At 44.6% G+C, this 16,957-nt stretch overlaps 2 protein-coding genes across 5 annotated transcripts in view; one reads left to right on the top strand and one right to left on the bottom strand.

Annotated features, from left to right (window-relative positions):
* The first annotated feature begins 3,149 nt into the window (after positions 1-3,149).
* Positions 3,150-10,617, top strand: LOC134528508 (vacuolar protein sorting-associated protein 37B). Its single transcript, XM_063362186.1, has one exon. It carries the CDS (start codon positions 3,327-3,329, stop codon positions 3,969-3,971), a length of 645 nt encoding a protein of 214 aa, XP_063218256.1. The 5' UTR covers positions 3,150-3,326; the 3' UTR covers positions 3,972-10,617.
* Positions 10,618-14,207: 3,590 nt separating this feature from the next.
* LOC134528506 (aminopeptidase N) overlaps positions 14,208-16,957 on the bottom strand; it is a 46,767-nt gene continuing 44,017 nt past the window's right edge. For all 4 annotated transcript variants that reach the window (XM_063362181.1, XM_063362184.1, XM_063362182.1 and 1 more), the window contains exons 15-17: positions 16,107-16,253; positions 15,690-15,771; positions 14,208-15,142 (exon numbers count right to left, since the gene is read on the bottom strand). In XM_063362181.1, coding sequence (XP_063218251.1) covers positions 14,948-15,142; positions 15,690-15,771; positions 16,107-16,253 — 424 coding nt within the window. In that variant the 3' untranslated portion in view covers positions 14,208-14,947. The remainder of the gene's footprint in view (positions 15,143-15,689; positions 15,772-16,106; positions 16,254-16,957) is intronic.

The raw sequence follows: 16,957 nt of genomic DNA, 5'->3' as shown, positions 1-16,957 counted from the left end.
TCAGTGGCGGCTCATGATTTTAATGTGCGTGAGGGGCGGACTTGTACATGTGATGCGGCGGTTACAAAAATACACTCTAACATGACGAACGATATCTTGACGAACAAAACACTTCACTATTACCTAACACTTAATAAACTGGGCTAGTGGCACGTAGGCCCGTGTCTCCGGCGACTCTACGTGATACCTAGATATGTCCCAGGGACTGATTCGTTAGAACATTTGGTGGCACGATACCGTGCAGCGGTGATACCTAAACTCTAACATGACAGATTACACTTTGACGAGCAAAAATTTCACTACTACATAACACTTAATAAACTGGGCTAGTGGCTCGTAGGCCCGTGTCTCCGGCGACTCTACGTGATACCTAGATGTGTCCCAGGGACTGATTCGTTAGCATGTTCGGTGGCACGTGTCGCCTTCTGGTTGCCCCGTGTGGGCCAAAACTAGTTAGCCGGTAAACTAAGTTGGGGCGTGAAGCGCCGACGTAAAGTCTCGTAGACTCCCCACAGTACTCACGTATTATGTAGAACACTCATCTTGGAGCACTGATTTAATTAAGTGAAATACCTCATGGTAGATTGAGGCTGGCCGCGGAACTGTACGTAAACGATTAAGAAAATATTATACTATTGAAACTACATGTCGGTGAAAGCAAAGGTTGATGGTACCGCGTTGCGCGCAGGCTGCCGGCCTGTCGGAGCTCCTGAAGGACACTCCTGTGATGCCGCGCGCGATCCCCCTACCCCGCCAGCCCTCCCACGGAAACGTGTGAATTTCGCGGGAAACTGAACCGGCCAGGTTCGGGACTAAACACACAGTGAGACATAATTTTGACAGGACTGAATATTAATTGATGAAAAATAATGTTTAATAAAAACCTGTGGAAAAATATACATAAATTAATTTGTTGTAGTGCGGCGGAGGGATATGCCACACCCGGCCGGATCCTTCCGCCAGCATAGCACTCGTTGCATGGCGTTCGCCTCGTCGCACGAACTACACTTTGCTGCGCGCACGAGCGCGTTCGGTGCGCACGCTTGTGCGAGACGGTGATGAGGCATAGCGGTCTATGCGACATAAAGGAGCATTGGCGGTCGGCGTCAACTTAATATTACATACCTAAACTTCCACCATAAAATAGTGTTGAATGCAGTACCCACAAAAAATGAGTGTTGATTTACTATGGTAATGCCCTGAAGGGGCCACACACATATCCCTTTTTGGAATTTTTCACCATTTTAATTTATATATTGACACCGTTCCGGCTGCCTCCCCGTCAAAGCTATCAAGTTTTTGCGGAATGGGTCTCAGGGTTTGGGTTCGGCCAAGTGGCGGGAGGCAGGGACGTGTCCGTAGAGGTGATCCTTGGGCTGTTTAGGCCACCCAAGATGCCTTACACTACAAATGATACACTCCGCTACGTGAAGTGTGGTTTTTATTACACATCAACCTCTACATGGTGCTATCCATCCCCTGGCCGCGACTGTTCGGGGTTAGAGAGCTCTGCGCATGTACGGCTGTTCGGGGATGACCCCGCTTACAATGGAGAGGGGGGAGTTTTGAGCGAACAGTATGTGGCGGACGTGGCTGCTAAGACCTGCGCGGTGATGCACGGCCAGTGGTGTTGTAACTCACGATCTAGATGCGGTTGCGGAATTGGCGCGAAGGTGGCCTCTGAACGTTGCGCGAAGACGACCAGCCTCTTCGAGCTCCCGGTGGGTCCTGGCTCGCTCGTGTAGCACAACGCTACAGCAGGCCTGCCAATTGCCCGCCAGAAGCGCAGCGCGCGGGAAACAGACGCGGCCAAGTTTAGGACCTATTCGCACGTTGAACAATTGAATTAACAAATAAAAACATTTGATGAAATATACATTACATAGTTTATGTCTGTGAGAGAAAACATGTGCCCTTGAATGCTATAGTCCGGCGGAAGCACATTGCCACACCCGGCGGAGTGCTTCCGCCGAGGTGGCCGGTATTGGTGCTAGCTGCGGGTCGTTCGGCGCACTCACACTCGTTGCACCATGTTGCACGCGCGGGCGTGTTCTTGGCACACGGCTTTGAGAGGCGTCGGAGAGGCATCGCGGCCTGTGCGACTAAGAGGCGCACTATCGGCTGGCGTCAATATATATATATATATTCTTACAGGTTTTGGCCCGGGGGTGGAGGGTAATGCACTGTGTCCTCCCTACCATCGTCCACGGGCCCTGTGTGGATGCAATGTGAGGGTGTGTGCCGTCTGTGGGGATGTATATGAGTGATCTGGGGACTGGGCTTAGTGACCATAGGAGGTACGATGTCAAAATAAAACTGTGGCATTTGTGTTACCACTGTTTAATATTTACCTAAAGGCCCAAATTTGTTGTTATTAATAATAAAATAATATTCAATTTGAAAGTATCAATCAAATTAGAAATTACTTTTCATTTTCTGTAGTTGCACTGTATTCTAACACCAGAAATGTCATTGATATGAAATGTACTTATTTGATTACTATTGATTAATTGAGGCCTCTGGCCATAAGGAAAGATTGCTGTTTATTAATGATGCCCTTAAGGGCCTAAATCACTTAGTTAACATCATGCAGACCTATATATGTAAAATCTGGGGCTAAATTTAGGGGATACATTAGCACTGGAAAGTTCTACGGTTGTGTTATATGGGATATTATCTTAACACAGGGTTTTTGCACTTTTGTATACAACAAACAGGGCTAAGCTTGACTCGGGTTTTTGGATGGTGAGTGGATGCGTTACGCCAAGTTGGGGGGAGTGAGTTGAGTTGTTGAGAGAGTGGGATCGGGTTTAAGCTGCTAGAAGAGGTATGATTTGATCTGAAATTTAGGTTTACTTGGAACTGGGCATTTTCTTGTAACTTGTATTTTTCTGCAATATTGTAGACAATTATAGTTGTAAGATAATTCACAATGATTCCAAACGAATCTGTTCTGGGTTCTGTTTACATATGCACAGCTTCTTAACAACCAGAAACACTAATTTTAACTAAGTATTTTTCGTCACGAGCACCCACCGCCATATTGAATTTAGTTTTCTTTTCCGAGCACGTAGAGCGCTAGATTGGAAGAATACATTTTTTTTCAATGGAGAATTTCGGTCTGAACATAAACATTTATTTAACTATGGTTTCATGAATCATAACAAGTGTTGAGTGATATGATGAAATTGATAATTTTGCATTGAGTTATTAGACTATTTCGCTGTTTGCTTGCCTTTGTGATTTTGGATCGTTAATAGTGCGACACTGTTACAGGCGGTGTAAGCGTTTAGAATCGTTTTGTCAGTTGAAGAAGGTGGGAAAAAATGTACAGCAACTACCCGACGGAGCCCGACTACCCCGCGGCCATGGGCCTGCTGTCCCACCTGAACGTGGACGAGCTGAAGGAGATGCTGAACGACGACGCCAAGTTCGACGAGATGATGAAGGACGTGAAGCAGTTCAAGGAGCTGGAGACGGAGAAGGAGATGCTGATGGCGAGCAACAGGTCGCTGGCGGAGTTCAACCTGTCCCGGGAGCCGCGGCTGTCGAGCGGCAAGCAGCGCCTGCAGGAGCTGGGCGCGCGGGGGGAGGAGCTGTGCGCCAGCGTGGAGGCCAAGCTGCAGGCCCTGAGGAGCCACTCGGGGAACCTCACCCTGGACACCTCGCTGGCCCTGCTGCAGACGGCCGCCGCAGAGTCAGAGGAGGAGTCGGAGGCCTTGTTCGAGAAGTTCGCCGAGGGCGAGGCGGACGTGGACGGCTTCCTGGAGCAGTTCCTGCCGCGCAGGAAGATGATGCACGCGCGACGCGTCAAGGCGGAGAAGATGCAGGAGCTGATGGCGGCCCGGGCGAGGGGCGCCTCGTCGGGCCTCTACCCCGTGCCGCCGGCGCCGTCCGGGCCCGCGCCCTACCCCACCGCGGGGGGCATGGGCCTCCCCATGCCGGGCCGCTTCGTGCCGGGCATGTACTAGCTGTGCGCTACCCCACTGCAGGCATGGGCATCCCCATGCCGGGCCGCTTCGTGCCGAGCATGTACTAGCTGTGCGCTACCCCACCACAGGCATGGGCCGCTACGCCACCACAGGCATGGGCATCCCCATGCCGGGCCGCTTCGTGCCGGGCATGTACTAGCTGTGCGCTACCCCACCACAGGCACGGGCATCCCCATGCCGGGGCGCTTCGTGCCGGGCATGTACTAGCTGTGCACTACCCCACCGCGGGCACGGGCCTCCCCATGCCGGGCCGCTCGTGCCGGGCATGTACTAGCTGTGCGCTACCCCACCACAGGCACGGGCATCCCCATGCCGGGCCGCTTCGTGCCGGGCATGTACTAGCTGTGCACTACCCCACCGCGGGCACTGGCCTCCCCATGCCGGGCCGCTTCGTGCCGGGCATGTACTAGCTGTGCGCTACCCCACCACAGGCACGGGCATTCCCATGCCGGGGCGCTTCGTGCCGGGCATGTACTAGCTGTGTGCTACCCCACCACAGGCATGGGCATCCCCATGCCGGGCCGCTTCGTGCCGGGCATGTACTAGCTGTGCGCTACCCCACCACAGGCAGGGGCATCCCCATGCCGGGCCGCTTCGTGCCGGGCATGTACTAGCTGTGCGCTACCCCACCACAGGCATGGGCATCCCCATGCTGGGCCGCTTCGTGCCGGGCATGTACTAGCTGTGCGCTACCCCACCGCGGGCACTGGCCTCCCCATGCCGGGCCGCTTCGTGCCGGGCATGTACTAGCTGTGCGCTACCCCACCACAGGCACGGGCATTCCCATGCCGGGGCGCTTCGTGCCGGGCATGTACTAGCTGTGTGCTACCCCACCACAGGCATGGGCATCCCCATGCCGGGCCGCTTCGTGCCGGGCATGTACTAGCTGTGCGCTACCCCACCACAGGCAGGGGCATCCCCATGCCGGGCCGCTTCGTGCCGGGCATGTACTAGCTGTGCGCTACCCCACCACAGGCATGGGCATCCCCATATTGGGCCGCTTCGTGCCGGGCATGTACTAGCTGTGCGCTACCCCACCGCGGGCACGGGCATCCCCATGCCGGGCCGCTTCGTGCCGGGCATGTACTAGCTGTGCGCTACCCCACCGCGGGCACTGGCCTCCCCATGCCGGGCCGCTTCGTGCCGGGCATGTACTAGCTGTGCGCTACCCCACCACAGGCAGGGGCATCCCCATGCCGGGCCGCTTCGTGCCGGGCATGTACTAGCTGTGCGCTACCCCACCGCGGGCACTGGCCTCCCCATGCCGGGCCGCTTCGTGCCGGGCATGTACTAGCAGTGCGCTACCCCACCGCGGGCATGGGCATCCCCATGCCGGGCCGCTTCGTGCCGGGCATGTACTAGCTGTGCACTACCCCACCGCGGGCACTGGCCTCCCCATGCCGGGCCGCTTCGTGCCGGGCATGTACTAGCTGTGCGCTACCCCACCACAGGCAGGGGCATCCCCATGCCGGGCCGCTTCGTGCCGAGCATGTACTAGCTGTGCGCTACCCCACTGCAGGCATGGGCCTCCCCATGCCGGGCCGCTTCGTGCCGGGCATGTACTAGCTGTGCGCTACCCCACCACAGGCATGGGCATCCCCATGCCGGGCCGCTTCGTGCCGGGCATGTACTAGCTGTGCGCTACCCCACCACAGGCATGGGCATCCCCATGCTGGGCCGCTTCGTGCCGGGCATGTACTAGCTGTGCGCTACCCCACCGCGGGCACGGGCATCCCCATGCCGGGCCGCTTCGTGCCGGGCATGTACTAGCTGTGCGCTACCCCACCACAGGCAGGGGCATCCCCATGCCGGGCCGCTTCGTGCCGAGCATGTACTAGCTGTGCGCTACCCCACTGCAGGCATGGGCCTCCCCATGCCGGGCCGCTTCGTGCCGGGCATGTACTAGCTGTGCGCTACCCCACCACAGGCACGGGCATTCCCATGCCGGGGCGCTTCGTGCCGGGCATGTACTAGCTGTGCGCTACCCCACCACAGGCAGGGGCATCCCCATGCCGGGCCGCTTCGTGCCGAGCATGTACTAGCTGTGCGCTACCCCACTGCAGGCATGGGCCTCCCCATGCCGGGCCGCTTCGTGCCGGGCATGTACTAGCTGTGCGCTACCCCACCACAGGCATGGGCATCCCCATGCCGGGCATGTACTAGCGGCGCCCTTACCCACCACGGCCATGGGCACCTCCATTTTGAGCTATTTCGTGCCCGGCATAGTGGCTAAGGGCTGTTGGTGCGCTACAGTGGCTTTCATCGCTGTTCCCATTGTTGTAGCTGTAGATATCTATGAGAGTCTTAGCAGGTGTTAGATCCTACTAATCATAGTCAGATATCTCTGTTAATTCAGACATTTACAATTTTTTAAGTTTTTTGTGTGAATCCCTGCCCTGCTGCATGTTGGAGCGTAAGCAGGAATATTATTACAGAGGGGCTTTTACATAAAGTAAAAATTAAAAACCTGAAAATATCTTTTTCAAACATTTAAAGATGTTCCTGTATTATCCCTGAAAACAGCATTTGTATATTCCAACTGGTTTCTGAGAAATCACCAATATGTAATCGGTTTCATTGCATTACCTGTACATTAAACCTGCTTCTGCCATTTTTTGCTTTCCCCTGTGGGTGAATGTGTGTATATGATTTGGAGAAATTGAGTTAATTTGTGAAAATGGCCAATTACGTTAGGTTAGCAACATAAAAAAATACTGTGAAATCAGGTGGATAGTTGGTTAGGTCAGGATAGCTACATCTTAAATTGGTAATTCCTAAGCAACTATTAAAAATGTTTTACTGTATTTTTAATGAAGCTATACTAACCAAATCAACTGTGTACATTGTTGAAGTATTTTGAATTTAGCTAACGTAACAATTAAAAATTTTTTGCTCCAATTTTAATCTTTCATCACTACATCACTCAAAATACTACTTTAAATGAAAACATCAGAAAACAAAGAATCTGTATAATGCAACTAGTTATTAACAAAAACAACAAACAGAAATTAGAAACATTTAAATTTTCTACATAATTGCAATACAGTCATCATACTAACTCCTTTGATAATCAAAACAATACCTCTGTTTACTAATTTTCCGTAAAAAAACAAAAACAAAAAAACCCCACAGACCTACAAGGAAAAGGAAGGGAAAAAGAAAAAAATGTCCGCGACCACATCAATCCACACGTATTGTGATGTAAGCTATAAACTGTGATTTCTCAGAAACCATTAGGAATTCAGAAACACTGTTGTCAGGGTTAATATAGGTACCTACGTCTAGTGTTAAAAAAAAAATATATTTTAATTTTATTTTTCTTTACGTAAGAGCCCCTCTGTTAGAATATTATCTTTTTGAAAAAATTTTTTAATTTTTTCAGGATTGTTAAAATTTATTTTTTGTTTCCATAAATGTTTATGAAACTTTATCAGTTATATTCATAGCTATATATATGTATATAATGTTCAAAGCCAATCAGAATGCTTTGCGACAAATCGAAAATGTACCTATCAACTATAGAACCTTAGCTATCAATAAAATAAATTTTTAAAATAAAGTGTCAATAGTTTTTGTAATGTTAAATAGAAGAGTAAGTACCTAATCAACGTATTGTGTTGCATTGTAAGATAAGCATAGCACAATAAGTATGGTTTACGAGAGTGTTAAATATTTCGAAAATGTAAAGAATTTATAATGCTGTATTTCAAATGCAGTAGGCACGTGAGCACAAGAAAACGGGGACACAAAGCATCTGTGTTTCTTTTTTTTTTATTATATCTTTTCCATTTCATTTATTGTTTTGTGTTGTTTAGATTAGCAGTGTCAAACTCTTGATTCACACATCCTAGATGAGGTTTTTATAAAAACACTGCTACTATTTAAAATAATAACAGTATAGTTGATTGAATACCTTGCATTCGGTGATGCTTGCTACAATCATGCAGAACAGTAGCAGATGACCACTAGCACAATAGTTTGACAGACTTTAAGATTTCTTATTTTGTGTGCATATTCTCCAGACATAACTGCACGTGTGTGTCTACAGGCAGATGTCGTTACCCAGGGAAGTGAAATCTTATAGAATAAAGTTGAGGCCACACAGATAGCTTGGCTGTGTTCACGATATTTGCTGTGTTCGCTGAGCCAGGCGGACAGACAGCTCAGTCGGAGAGATGCATGCCGTGGGATTCGAGCGATGATTGAGATGATTTATGATGTTCTGCTGGTACTCACAGTATGTAAAAGTAAAAAAGAAATGGGTTTATGATGATAGTTCAAACAGAAAATAATTTGAAGAATTTTATCCTTTTATGAAGAAGTTGCGTGTGTGGGGACGAAGCCAAATTTATGGATTATTTCGGAATAAATACAACTCATTCCCTTGTAGTCGAATCCCAGGCATTGTCCTGCGTATCCTGCCTTCTGAATTCTCTCTTTGGATTAATTTAATAAAAAATTAATTTTTATTTTCCTTCTTCAATGTGGCAAATTTAAAGCACAATACTGAGAATAAAACACAGTAGTACAGCCTGATTCCGTGCGAAAACAGATCATTTTTTTATTATTATCCGCACATTTGCGAAGTTGGCAACGTTTAGAAAAATAGCGGAGAACCAAACACCCGGCGACATCGCCAGGATCGCCAACTTAGCAAACATGGGGAAAACAGCTTGGCGTGGCCAGTGCCATCTGAGATACAGCTGACTATATTTTACTCGTGTAGCGAACATTGTAGACATAGCCAGCATAGTGCTCTGTGTGGCCTAAGCTTTAGACTCTGAACGGCCTGGCTATGTTACGGTGGTGTAGCGAGGCTATCATAGTTTTGATATAGTTATTTTTGAATGTTGCTTGTGTTACAAAGGGCAAACATGACCTCGGAATCTGCTCCAGAAGTAGAGTGGCGTAGGTTAAAACACTACATTCAAAATAAAATAAAATAAGGAATTTCACTTCATTAAAAAGTATTTGGGTATCAACTGTCATGATACTGTACAAAAATGTATGTTGTCCACCAACGGTACCAAAAAATATTTTTAAACTAGAAAAAATATAAAATGTTCTCTGCGAACTACTAAAGATAACTCCGTTTTATTCACAACTAAAAACAAAACCACATATACTCTACATGTTATGCAGAGTAGACTGATAATGTAAAAGTTAACCAACATTATGATAGGACTGCCAGGTTAAAATGGGCAATTATCAATTTTTGATCTTGTTTCTGATAGGCTACATTACAGCTTTCCAGCAATGGTTACACTATGCTTTATAAAACCTTAACAGGCTTACTTAAATCAAAAATTTACTCCACCTGTTTGGAAACGTAATCCCTAATTATTGTTTATTCAGGTTGTGGAGAAGGGAATAAACATTACGGAAAATGTATACATGTGTTGTATCATACTAGTGTTTTTATTTAAAAAAAAAAAGAAAAAGAAAATGGGGAAGTGTAGCGAGCCAGTCGATTGGATACTAAATGAAAGTCTTTAAATTTTAAGAAGATTGTGCATGTATGATGAGAATATGAAAACAATAATAGAGTCTTAACTGGACAGAATTCAATGGGGTAGGTTTGTCAGTTAGATAATTTCATTATTGAAACCTGAATGTACAGAAATAGTTAAGTAGTTAGTGTAAGTTATAGTTTTAAAAAAATTTGCAAATTGTTTTTCATAATACAAGGGGTTGAAATAAAATTAATAAAATATTTTAAAAAATTTGGCTGTACAATTATTAAAATCACCAAAATCCAAGAAATGAAATATATTTCAGTGATTTTATTTTATAATAACATAATGTTTAAATAAGTTAAAATTAGCTTAATACTCTTACACAGGTTGTCCACCTTCTGGAAAGTTGAGGATATCGGTGACAGGAAGGGCAGTTTTGAAATCGGTCAGAGAATTTAGTTTGAATCCTGTTAAGTCGTGGAAATTCCAGTGATAAAGGTAAAAGTCATGCTGTAGCATAACATCACACAGACAGTGAAATTTTTTCTGGATGGTGTTTTAGTGCATATACAAGGTTCAGTATGAACTAGACTTTATTTCTTACAAAAAATCGCAAGATAGGTAAATTATTTTGAAAAAACAAATTAGTAAGGGAACGTTGTAATTTTGGTAATGAAAAGGCAGGGAAATGACAGGAACATTTCCTACCCAATTAAAATTAATTCATGGACAACTCTTGAAGTTTTCAAATATAATGTTCATTTTATAGTACAGCCTAAATCTCATCATGTTAGGGAAAGTGTGTGATAACAAGGCCAGAAATTTGCGTTGCTGTGACTTTTTTGTCTTTTTTTTTTGACATAACGTCTTTTAAATCGATGAACTCCGGCTGCACGCACGAAACATTGTCACGTTCCGCCTGAGCCGAGCGTGCAAAAACCGGCCAACCACCGTGCGAGAAAATCTTCTATAAAATAAAACAGGTTAAGGCGGGCTTTTTAACTAATTGTTTGTGATTATATTAAAAAAAATATTTAAATTAAATTTTGCACAAACTGTAAATAATATTTGAAAATTAAAAAGTATGCAATTTTTCATCAATGTTTTCTATGACGTTATCACATATAATTATCGTCCGTAAACCGACTTTACAGACAACCCCCCCCCCCCCCCCCCCCCCCCTTTTTTTTTGTGGAGAATTAGTTTTGTTATGCTTGGATTGGGATGAAGCCACTGTGTTGACAAAAGCTACTGTATGTATTGTTTGTTTGTTTAGTAGATACCACAGTGTAGTCAGCTAAACTGAACCAAGCAGATGTGCAGGGCGGTGTCACCAGGTGCTGTATCTCGTACGTCTGTGTCACCCGCAGATCCTGGTACGCTCGTGCACAGCTGCGGTTGGCAGGCATTGCTGTATTGTCGCGTGTATCTATCTTACTCAACTCTATTAAAATCCAAAGTGATTCTGTGGTGCCTAGAATCACTTATGATAGTAGTATTGCTCGTAGCGATAGGAAAAAAAGGCGACAAAAAGAGAATGTTACGAACAGCGAGGGTGAGTTACACTGGACATGATTACTCGCTGCTCGCTGCTACCAAACTCGTTCAATCGTACTGCGGAATAGTTAACTTGCCGCACGCTTGTACTGTCACGTATGAGTGGCGTGGTGGAGACGGGCTGGGAGCGTGGGCGAAGTGGGCGTGTCTCGAGCACTTCTCGTGCGTTGCAGGCGGCCGGGCGGCTCACGCTACAAAAACTATGCTGTCCACCATCAACGATACCAAAAAAGGTTTTCTAATCTAGGACAAATATAAGATGTACTCTGCAAACTACTAAAATAACTCCATTTTATTCACAACTAAAAACAAAACTGTACATGTTATGCAGAGTAGACTGATAATGTAAAAGTTAGCCAATGTTATGATAGGACTGCCAGGTTAAAATGGGCAATTATCAATTTATGATCTTGTTTCTGATTGGCTACATTACTGCTTTCCAGCAATGGTTACACCGTGCTTTAAAAACTTCTCACTCCGGGCAAGATCACCACGCAGGGTGTCCGCAGGTCATGGAAGCTAAACTAAAGAACTGGCCACTGAAAAGTCCCGAGATAAGTAGTAATGGGGTCGGAAGCCACTAAATTTCTATTTCCAGCAACATTTTGCTAAATTACGTTTTCTTTCATTCATGGCCTCACTTCAGTTGTTAATTGTTGCACATTAAGAATAAATAGCTAGAGACTGTCTTCTTTAATTACATTGAAATTTAGCCTGAAGAGTTTTGAAATATTTCACAAAAATTGGTACGTTTCCGTGTATAGTGGACCTATTTTGGATTACGTGTAGTTTGGTTTATTATTTGTAAAAAAAAATGTAAGTAAGCTTTGTTAAAAGATCCTGAAATAGTCTTGAATATAATTCATCAGGTGGTATATTTAGACACCTTGCTACGCGATGTCTCGGCAAGTGTTGATTTCACGGAGCAAGCCAAGTAGAGGTTTTTTATTATTATTGGTTTGTCATTTAAGAATTCAGTGATTAATAATCAATTACCCACTCTCCTCAACTTTACTTGGTGTTGCAAAGCATACAGTAAGTTAACTATTCAGTAGTATGACTGAACATGTTTGGTAGCAGCGAGTAGTGAGTTATCATGTCCAGTGTAATTCACCCTTGCTTTTTACGACATTCACTTGTCACCTTTTTTTTCTATCACTACGAACAATACTGCTATCATAAATGATTGTAGGCACAACAGAATCACTTTGGCGTTATAGAGTTGAGTAAAATAGATATTTTGTACAGCAGCAATATTTTTGATTGATAAGTTGACATTTGATGCTGCAGATTCTTGGTTGCGAACATGTTCACAAAGCCCTTGAATATGGAAGTTTGTTCATTGAAAATTTAAATGTATCATGTGGTGAGGACATGCATGCTGTATTTTTACAAATTGTGCCAGTGTCTTTCAGGTGATGTTAAGGAGAATTTTATGCAAGTGATTATGTGCAAGTTATTCGATATGCTCTTGCAGAGTTATCGTATATCTTGTGGACATTGCTTTAGTGAAACAACTTTTTACAATTGTAATAATTTTCTGTAGTCTCGAGCATGTTAGTTATCAGTTATGTTCAGTCTATTAAAACGCTATAGCCGTTTGCTTGTTTATGGAGAGATGTTTTTATGTTCTGTTGTTAGTTATTAAAACAAACTGTACAGGATTCACTCTGAAATATGTTTCTCTTTTTCAAGTGACCCTATTTCTTTTCATACTTAAAAAAAAAAAAGTGAGAGAGATATGATGTTCCGAGATACTTTGTCACCTGTAAAAAAATTTATGTAGATATGAAAACTATTGTAAATTATATATTTTGGAAGTTTGATATGGATAAAATTCAGTTCTTGTTCCAAGTTCCAAGTGTATTTTAGTGGATGGATAGAACTACACATGTACACTTCCTCGACATGTTCTTACGACACCATAGTTGCCACGCTGAGAAATAATGTCCCAGCGACACAAACGAGGGCCGTAGCACTAACAGGTGGCTGCCGTGCTGTGCCGCGCACTTCGAGGCCTCAGCATTGCCAAGTCTGTGCGCTGCTTCAGGGTTGTCGTATCAGCGCCCAGAAATTCACAAAATACCAATCCTGTGCTCCTTTTGTCTTTTTTTTTAAATACCACAGAGAATATGCCACTTTAGCATTGCTTTAATGTTTTTTTGTTGTCATGTTTCTGACCTACGACTACAAATTTTTTTGACGTGATAACGTCTTATAAATCAATGAATGCTGGTTGCACGCACAAAAAATTGTTACGTTCTGCCTGAGCCGAGAGTGCAAGAACCGGCCAACCACAGTGCGAGAAAATCTTCTATAATATCAAACAGGTTAAAGCGGGCTTTTTAACTAATTGTTCATGATTATATTTAAACTAATTATTTAAATTAAATTTGCAAAAACTGTAAATAATATTTGAAAATTAAAATTTAGCAATTTTTCATCAATGTTTTTTTATGACGTTATCACGTAAAATTATCGTCCGTAAACCGACTTTACCGACAACCACTCTTTTTTTAAAATTTAGTGAATGCTAATAAATAAAAAAAATTGATTTTATAATAGGTGCAGGGCTTAATGCACAATGCAGATATTTAACCCAGTAATTGGGAGTTGACTGTACATGTCGTCAAGGTGACCGCGTTCTGGAAGGATAAGTCAGGGAACTTACTTTGAAACCTGGAAAAGTTATGGAAATTCCACAGACTTCACTTTTATTTTTTCCAGATGGTGTTTGTAAGTGCATAGTCACACACACACACTATAAGATGGTGTATGCGAGGTTCTGTTGGAACTAGCACAGAAGTGCTTTGTCGATATTTTGTACTTCACATACGTAGGAAGTAACAGATTTGCATTTTCATGTTTTAGTGAATAATGTGACAGCTGCACAACTGCGGAAGACTGGGTTGTCTATTTATTTCAGAAAATTGCAAAAAAAAAGGTACATTAGGTATTTAAAAAAAAAAATTTCAGGGATGTTTGTTAATTTGGTCATTGAAAGTCATGGAAATGCAGGGAAATCTTTCTACAGATTTGTGTGGACAGCCTGGTAATGTATGAGGCACATCACGACAAAAAGGGGCTTCAAGCTTATCACTCCTGTCAGCCCTCTGCCGCCCGTGGGTTCTCTCCCGCTTGTCGCAGAAATTGTTGTACCGATAAGTCCACTAAATCAATAATTATTAAATGAGTAGACACCTTTAACTGATGTTTTTTATTTCTTGAATACTACAAGTTGAGTTTTCTATTTAGCTTTTAAACTATAGAAAAACATATATAATTTTTACTATAATAAAACATGTTCATACAATATCCATAATCTCATTCCATTTATAAGACAAACGTAACATAGAAACATGCGCTGATTTCTGTTTTGGTCAACTCTTTTATATCAAAGCAAGCACTTTAATGTAAAAATTATTAAGTTTTTTTTATATTATTGTTCAAGTAGGTTTATTTAAAAATCTTTATTCACAACACAGTTATTTGTAAGGCATCAGGAATAGGCTGAAACCACATACATAATTAACTCTTTGATGTTTACGTAATAAATATGTCCGCCTTGCACTATGCTGCTACTTGTGAAAAATCTAAGCCTAGCAAATGTTTAGCAGTCTTATATAAAAAAAATTCAATATTCTGACTGTGAGGTAATATAACTTTCGCTTGTTGTGTAGGTCGTACCCAGCTGTCCCTGCGGCAAAATGGCGTTTAGGTAGGATCCAACCTTTCTCCGGTCATCTTCACCCACGAGGTGGAGAAAAAAAATTCAGTTGGAAGCAAATGTTTGTGTGTCGTTGATAAACGACACGTCAAGTTGACGAAGGAGCGGTTCAGTACAGCACGAGGAGTACAGGTAACGTTGCAGTGGTGTAACCGGGATGTATCGGAAGCAGGGTGCGCCAGGGATCGCCGGGCAACGTCGCGAGGTGGCGCGGGCTATCCCATGGGGTAGGCGCCCCGCTCGGCACGGCCGCCGTCCTCAGCGGCCAGTGCCCACTCCAGCCACGCCTCCAAGGTGGGCAGGTTCTCCTCGCTCCAGCGCGCCTCCTCCTTGATGGTCTTGAGCGAGCGCTCGATGATGGCGTCCGCGCTCCCGAACTCCCCCTGCCGCGCCACGTACAGCTCCGACACCTGCGGGCAGACGCGCGCGCTCGTGGGGCTCTGCCGCCTTCTGCTGCTGTAAATATTGCTAAAACCGAGGCTGTCCCGCTGGCCTACCACAATAATGCGGGCCGCAAGGCCAAGTACCCAACCCCTGCATGGTTGATTTTTCAGCCCCGCCCAACTCTTCTTACCTGGACCCACTTCCCTCTTGTCTTATAGTTACCTACTTGCTTAATGCATGTTATTTGATCCCCGCATGACCCGGCCCAGGGTTTTCCCGTGTCTATGCAGGTTTTACCTGGGTCACATAAGTTAGCTTTTAAGCTAGACGTTCAATGGAGCGTCAGCCATGGCGCCAATCGCAGCCATGGCTGGCCAGTAAACCCCAATAGCACACGATGCACGCGCCCTTGTCCTGCATGGTTAAAAACCCGCATGGTAGAGTTAATAGGCTTCGGCCTGAGACACACTTAGGTCCTCCCCTAATCTGGACCCTCCCATTACACACTTAGAATAATAATTTAGGCTAGGAAAAAAGAAATCGCGTTGACTACGGCCGCCTGGCAAGACTTACCATGTCGAGTCCCTCCTGGGTGTTGAATGCCTCGGTGCTGCAGCTGATCAGGTACTCCCACATGTGGGGCTTGTTGGCGTACCTGCGAGAACAACCTGTTAGTTAGGCAGCGGTCCAAGAACAATTATGACTCACAAAAGTCTCTACATACATGTACTACCTCTTTAGCCAGATGATTCTTTTTGCCAGCGAAGCAACATGTGAACAATTTACCTAACAACTGCAGAATAAGGTTACCTGTGCCATTAGAAACGATTTATTACACAATGCTAACATGGGCTGAATTTATCATGAAAATATTTCTGAATTTGCTTCATAGTTATAGCTTTTAACAGGATTTTTACATCAATGTGGTGATTTCAGCTGTGTACAATTGTGAACCGGGGCACGTACAGATTGTAGAAGCGGTCACCTCACCTCTGCTTGAGGATGTCCCAGTTCTGGACGAGGAACTTAAACAGCGTGGTGTAGCCGGGCGAGCTGCCCGTCAGCATGCTGAGGATCACCCGGACGTCAGCGTCGCTGAAGTTGCCGTTTCCCTCCACGAGCGTGATGTTCAGCAGCCTGCGACATTAGGGTGTCATTAAGTGGAAACATTTGTGTTCACACTTTAAAAAACATTGAAAAGTGAGGTAATATAGTTTCTAGTTCTTCTAGGTTTAAAATTATTAGCCATAATTGTAGTAAAAATATTTGTTAAATGATCCGAAAACAATATTAGATAATAAATTAAAGTTTAGGGCAGGAATTGAGACAACTGAATGGCTTAAATAATTAAAAACAAGCCTTTTAGACTTGGATTTTCTAATACTTATTCCTTACAGAAGGTATATGTCATAAATAAAAAATACAAAGTTGTTTAGTTTCAATAAAAATGTATTTCCTGGAAGCTTGTATTGCAAAGCAATAAAAGTCTTTTTTGTGCATGTGATACACAACAGCGCATCTCATCCTTAGAATGCAGTGTGCATGGTAGTGATGGGTCGTTCGTTAACGATTCGTTCAAAAAGAACGAATCTTTGAGAGAACGAAATCTTGCGATTCGTTCGCGATGTAAAGAACCGGCTCTTTGAGAGCCGGTACCTTGAAAGATTCGGTAGAACGAAAATGCGGAGAGAACGAGAGAACCAACCGGCTCTTTGAGAGCCGGTACCTTGAAAGATTCGGAAGAACGAAAACGCGGAGAGAACGAGAGAACGAGATGAGAGAACCGGCCACGCGCCCGGTCTGATTCGTTCGTGAAATGATTCATGACGTCAGGAGTCTGA

This window comes from Bacillus rossius, chromosome 1 (assembly GCF_032445375.1).
Source record: "Bacillus rossius redtenbacheri isolate Brsri chromosome 1, Brsri_v3, whole genome shotgun sequence".
Taxonomy (NCBI): Eukaryota; Metazoa; Arthropoda; class Insecta; order Phasmatodea; family Bacillidae; genus Bacillus; species Bacillus rossius.
This window is presented reverse-complemented; position numbering and strand designations above follow the sequence as displayed.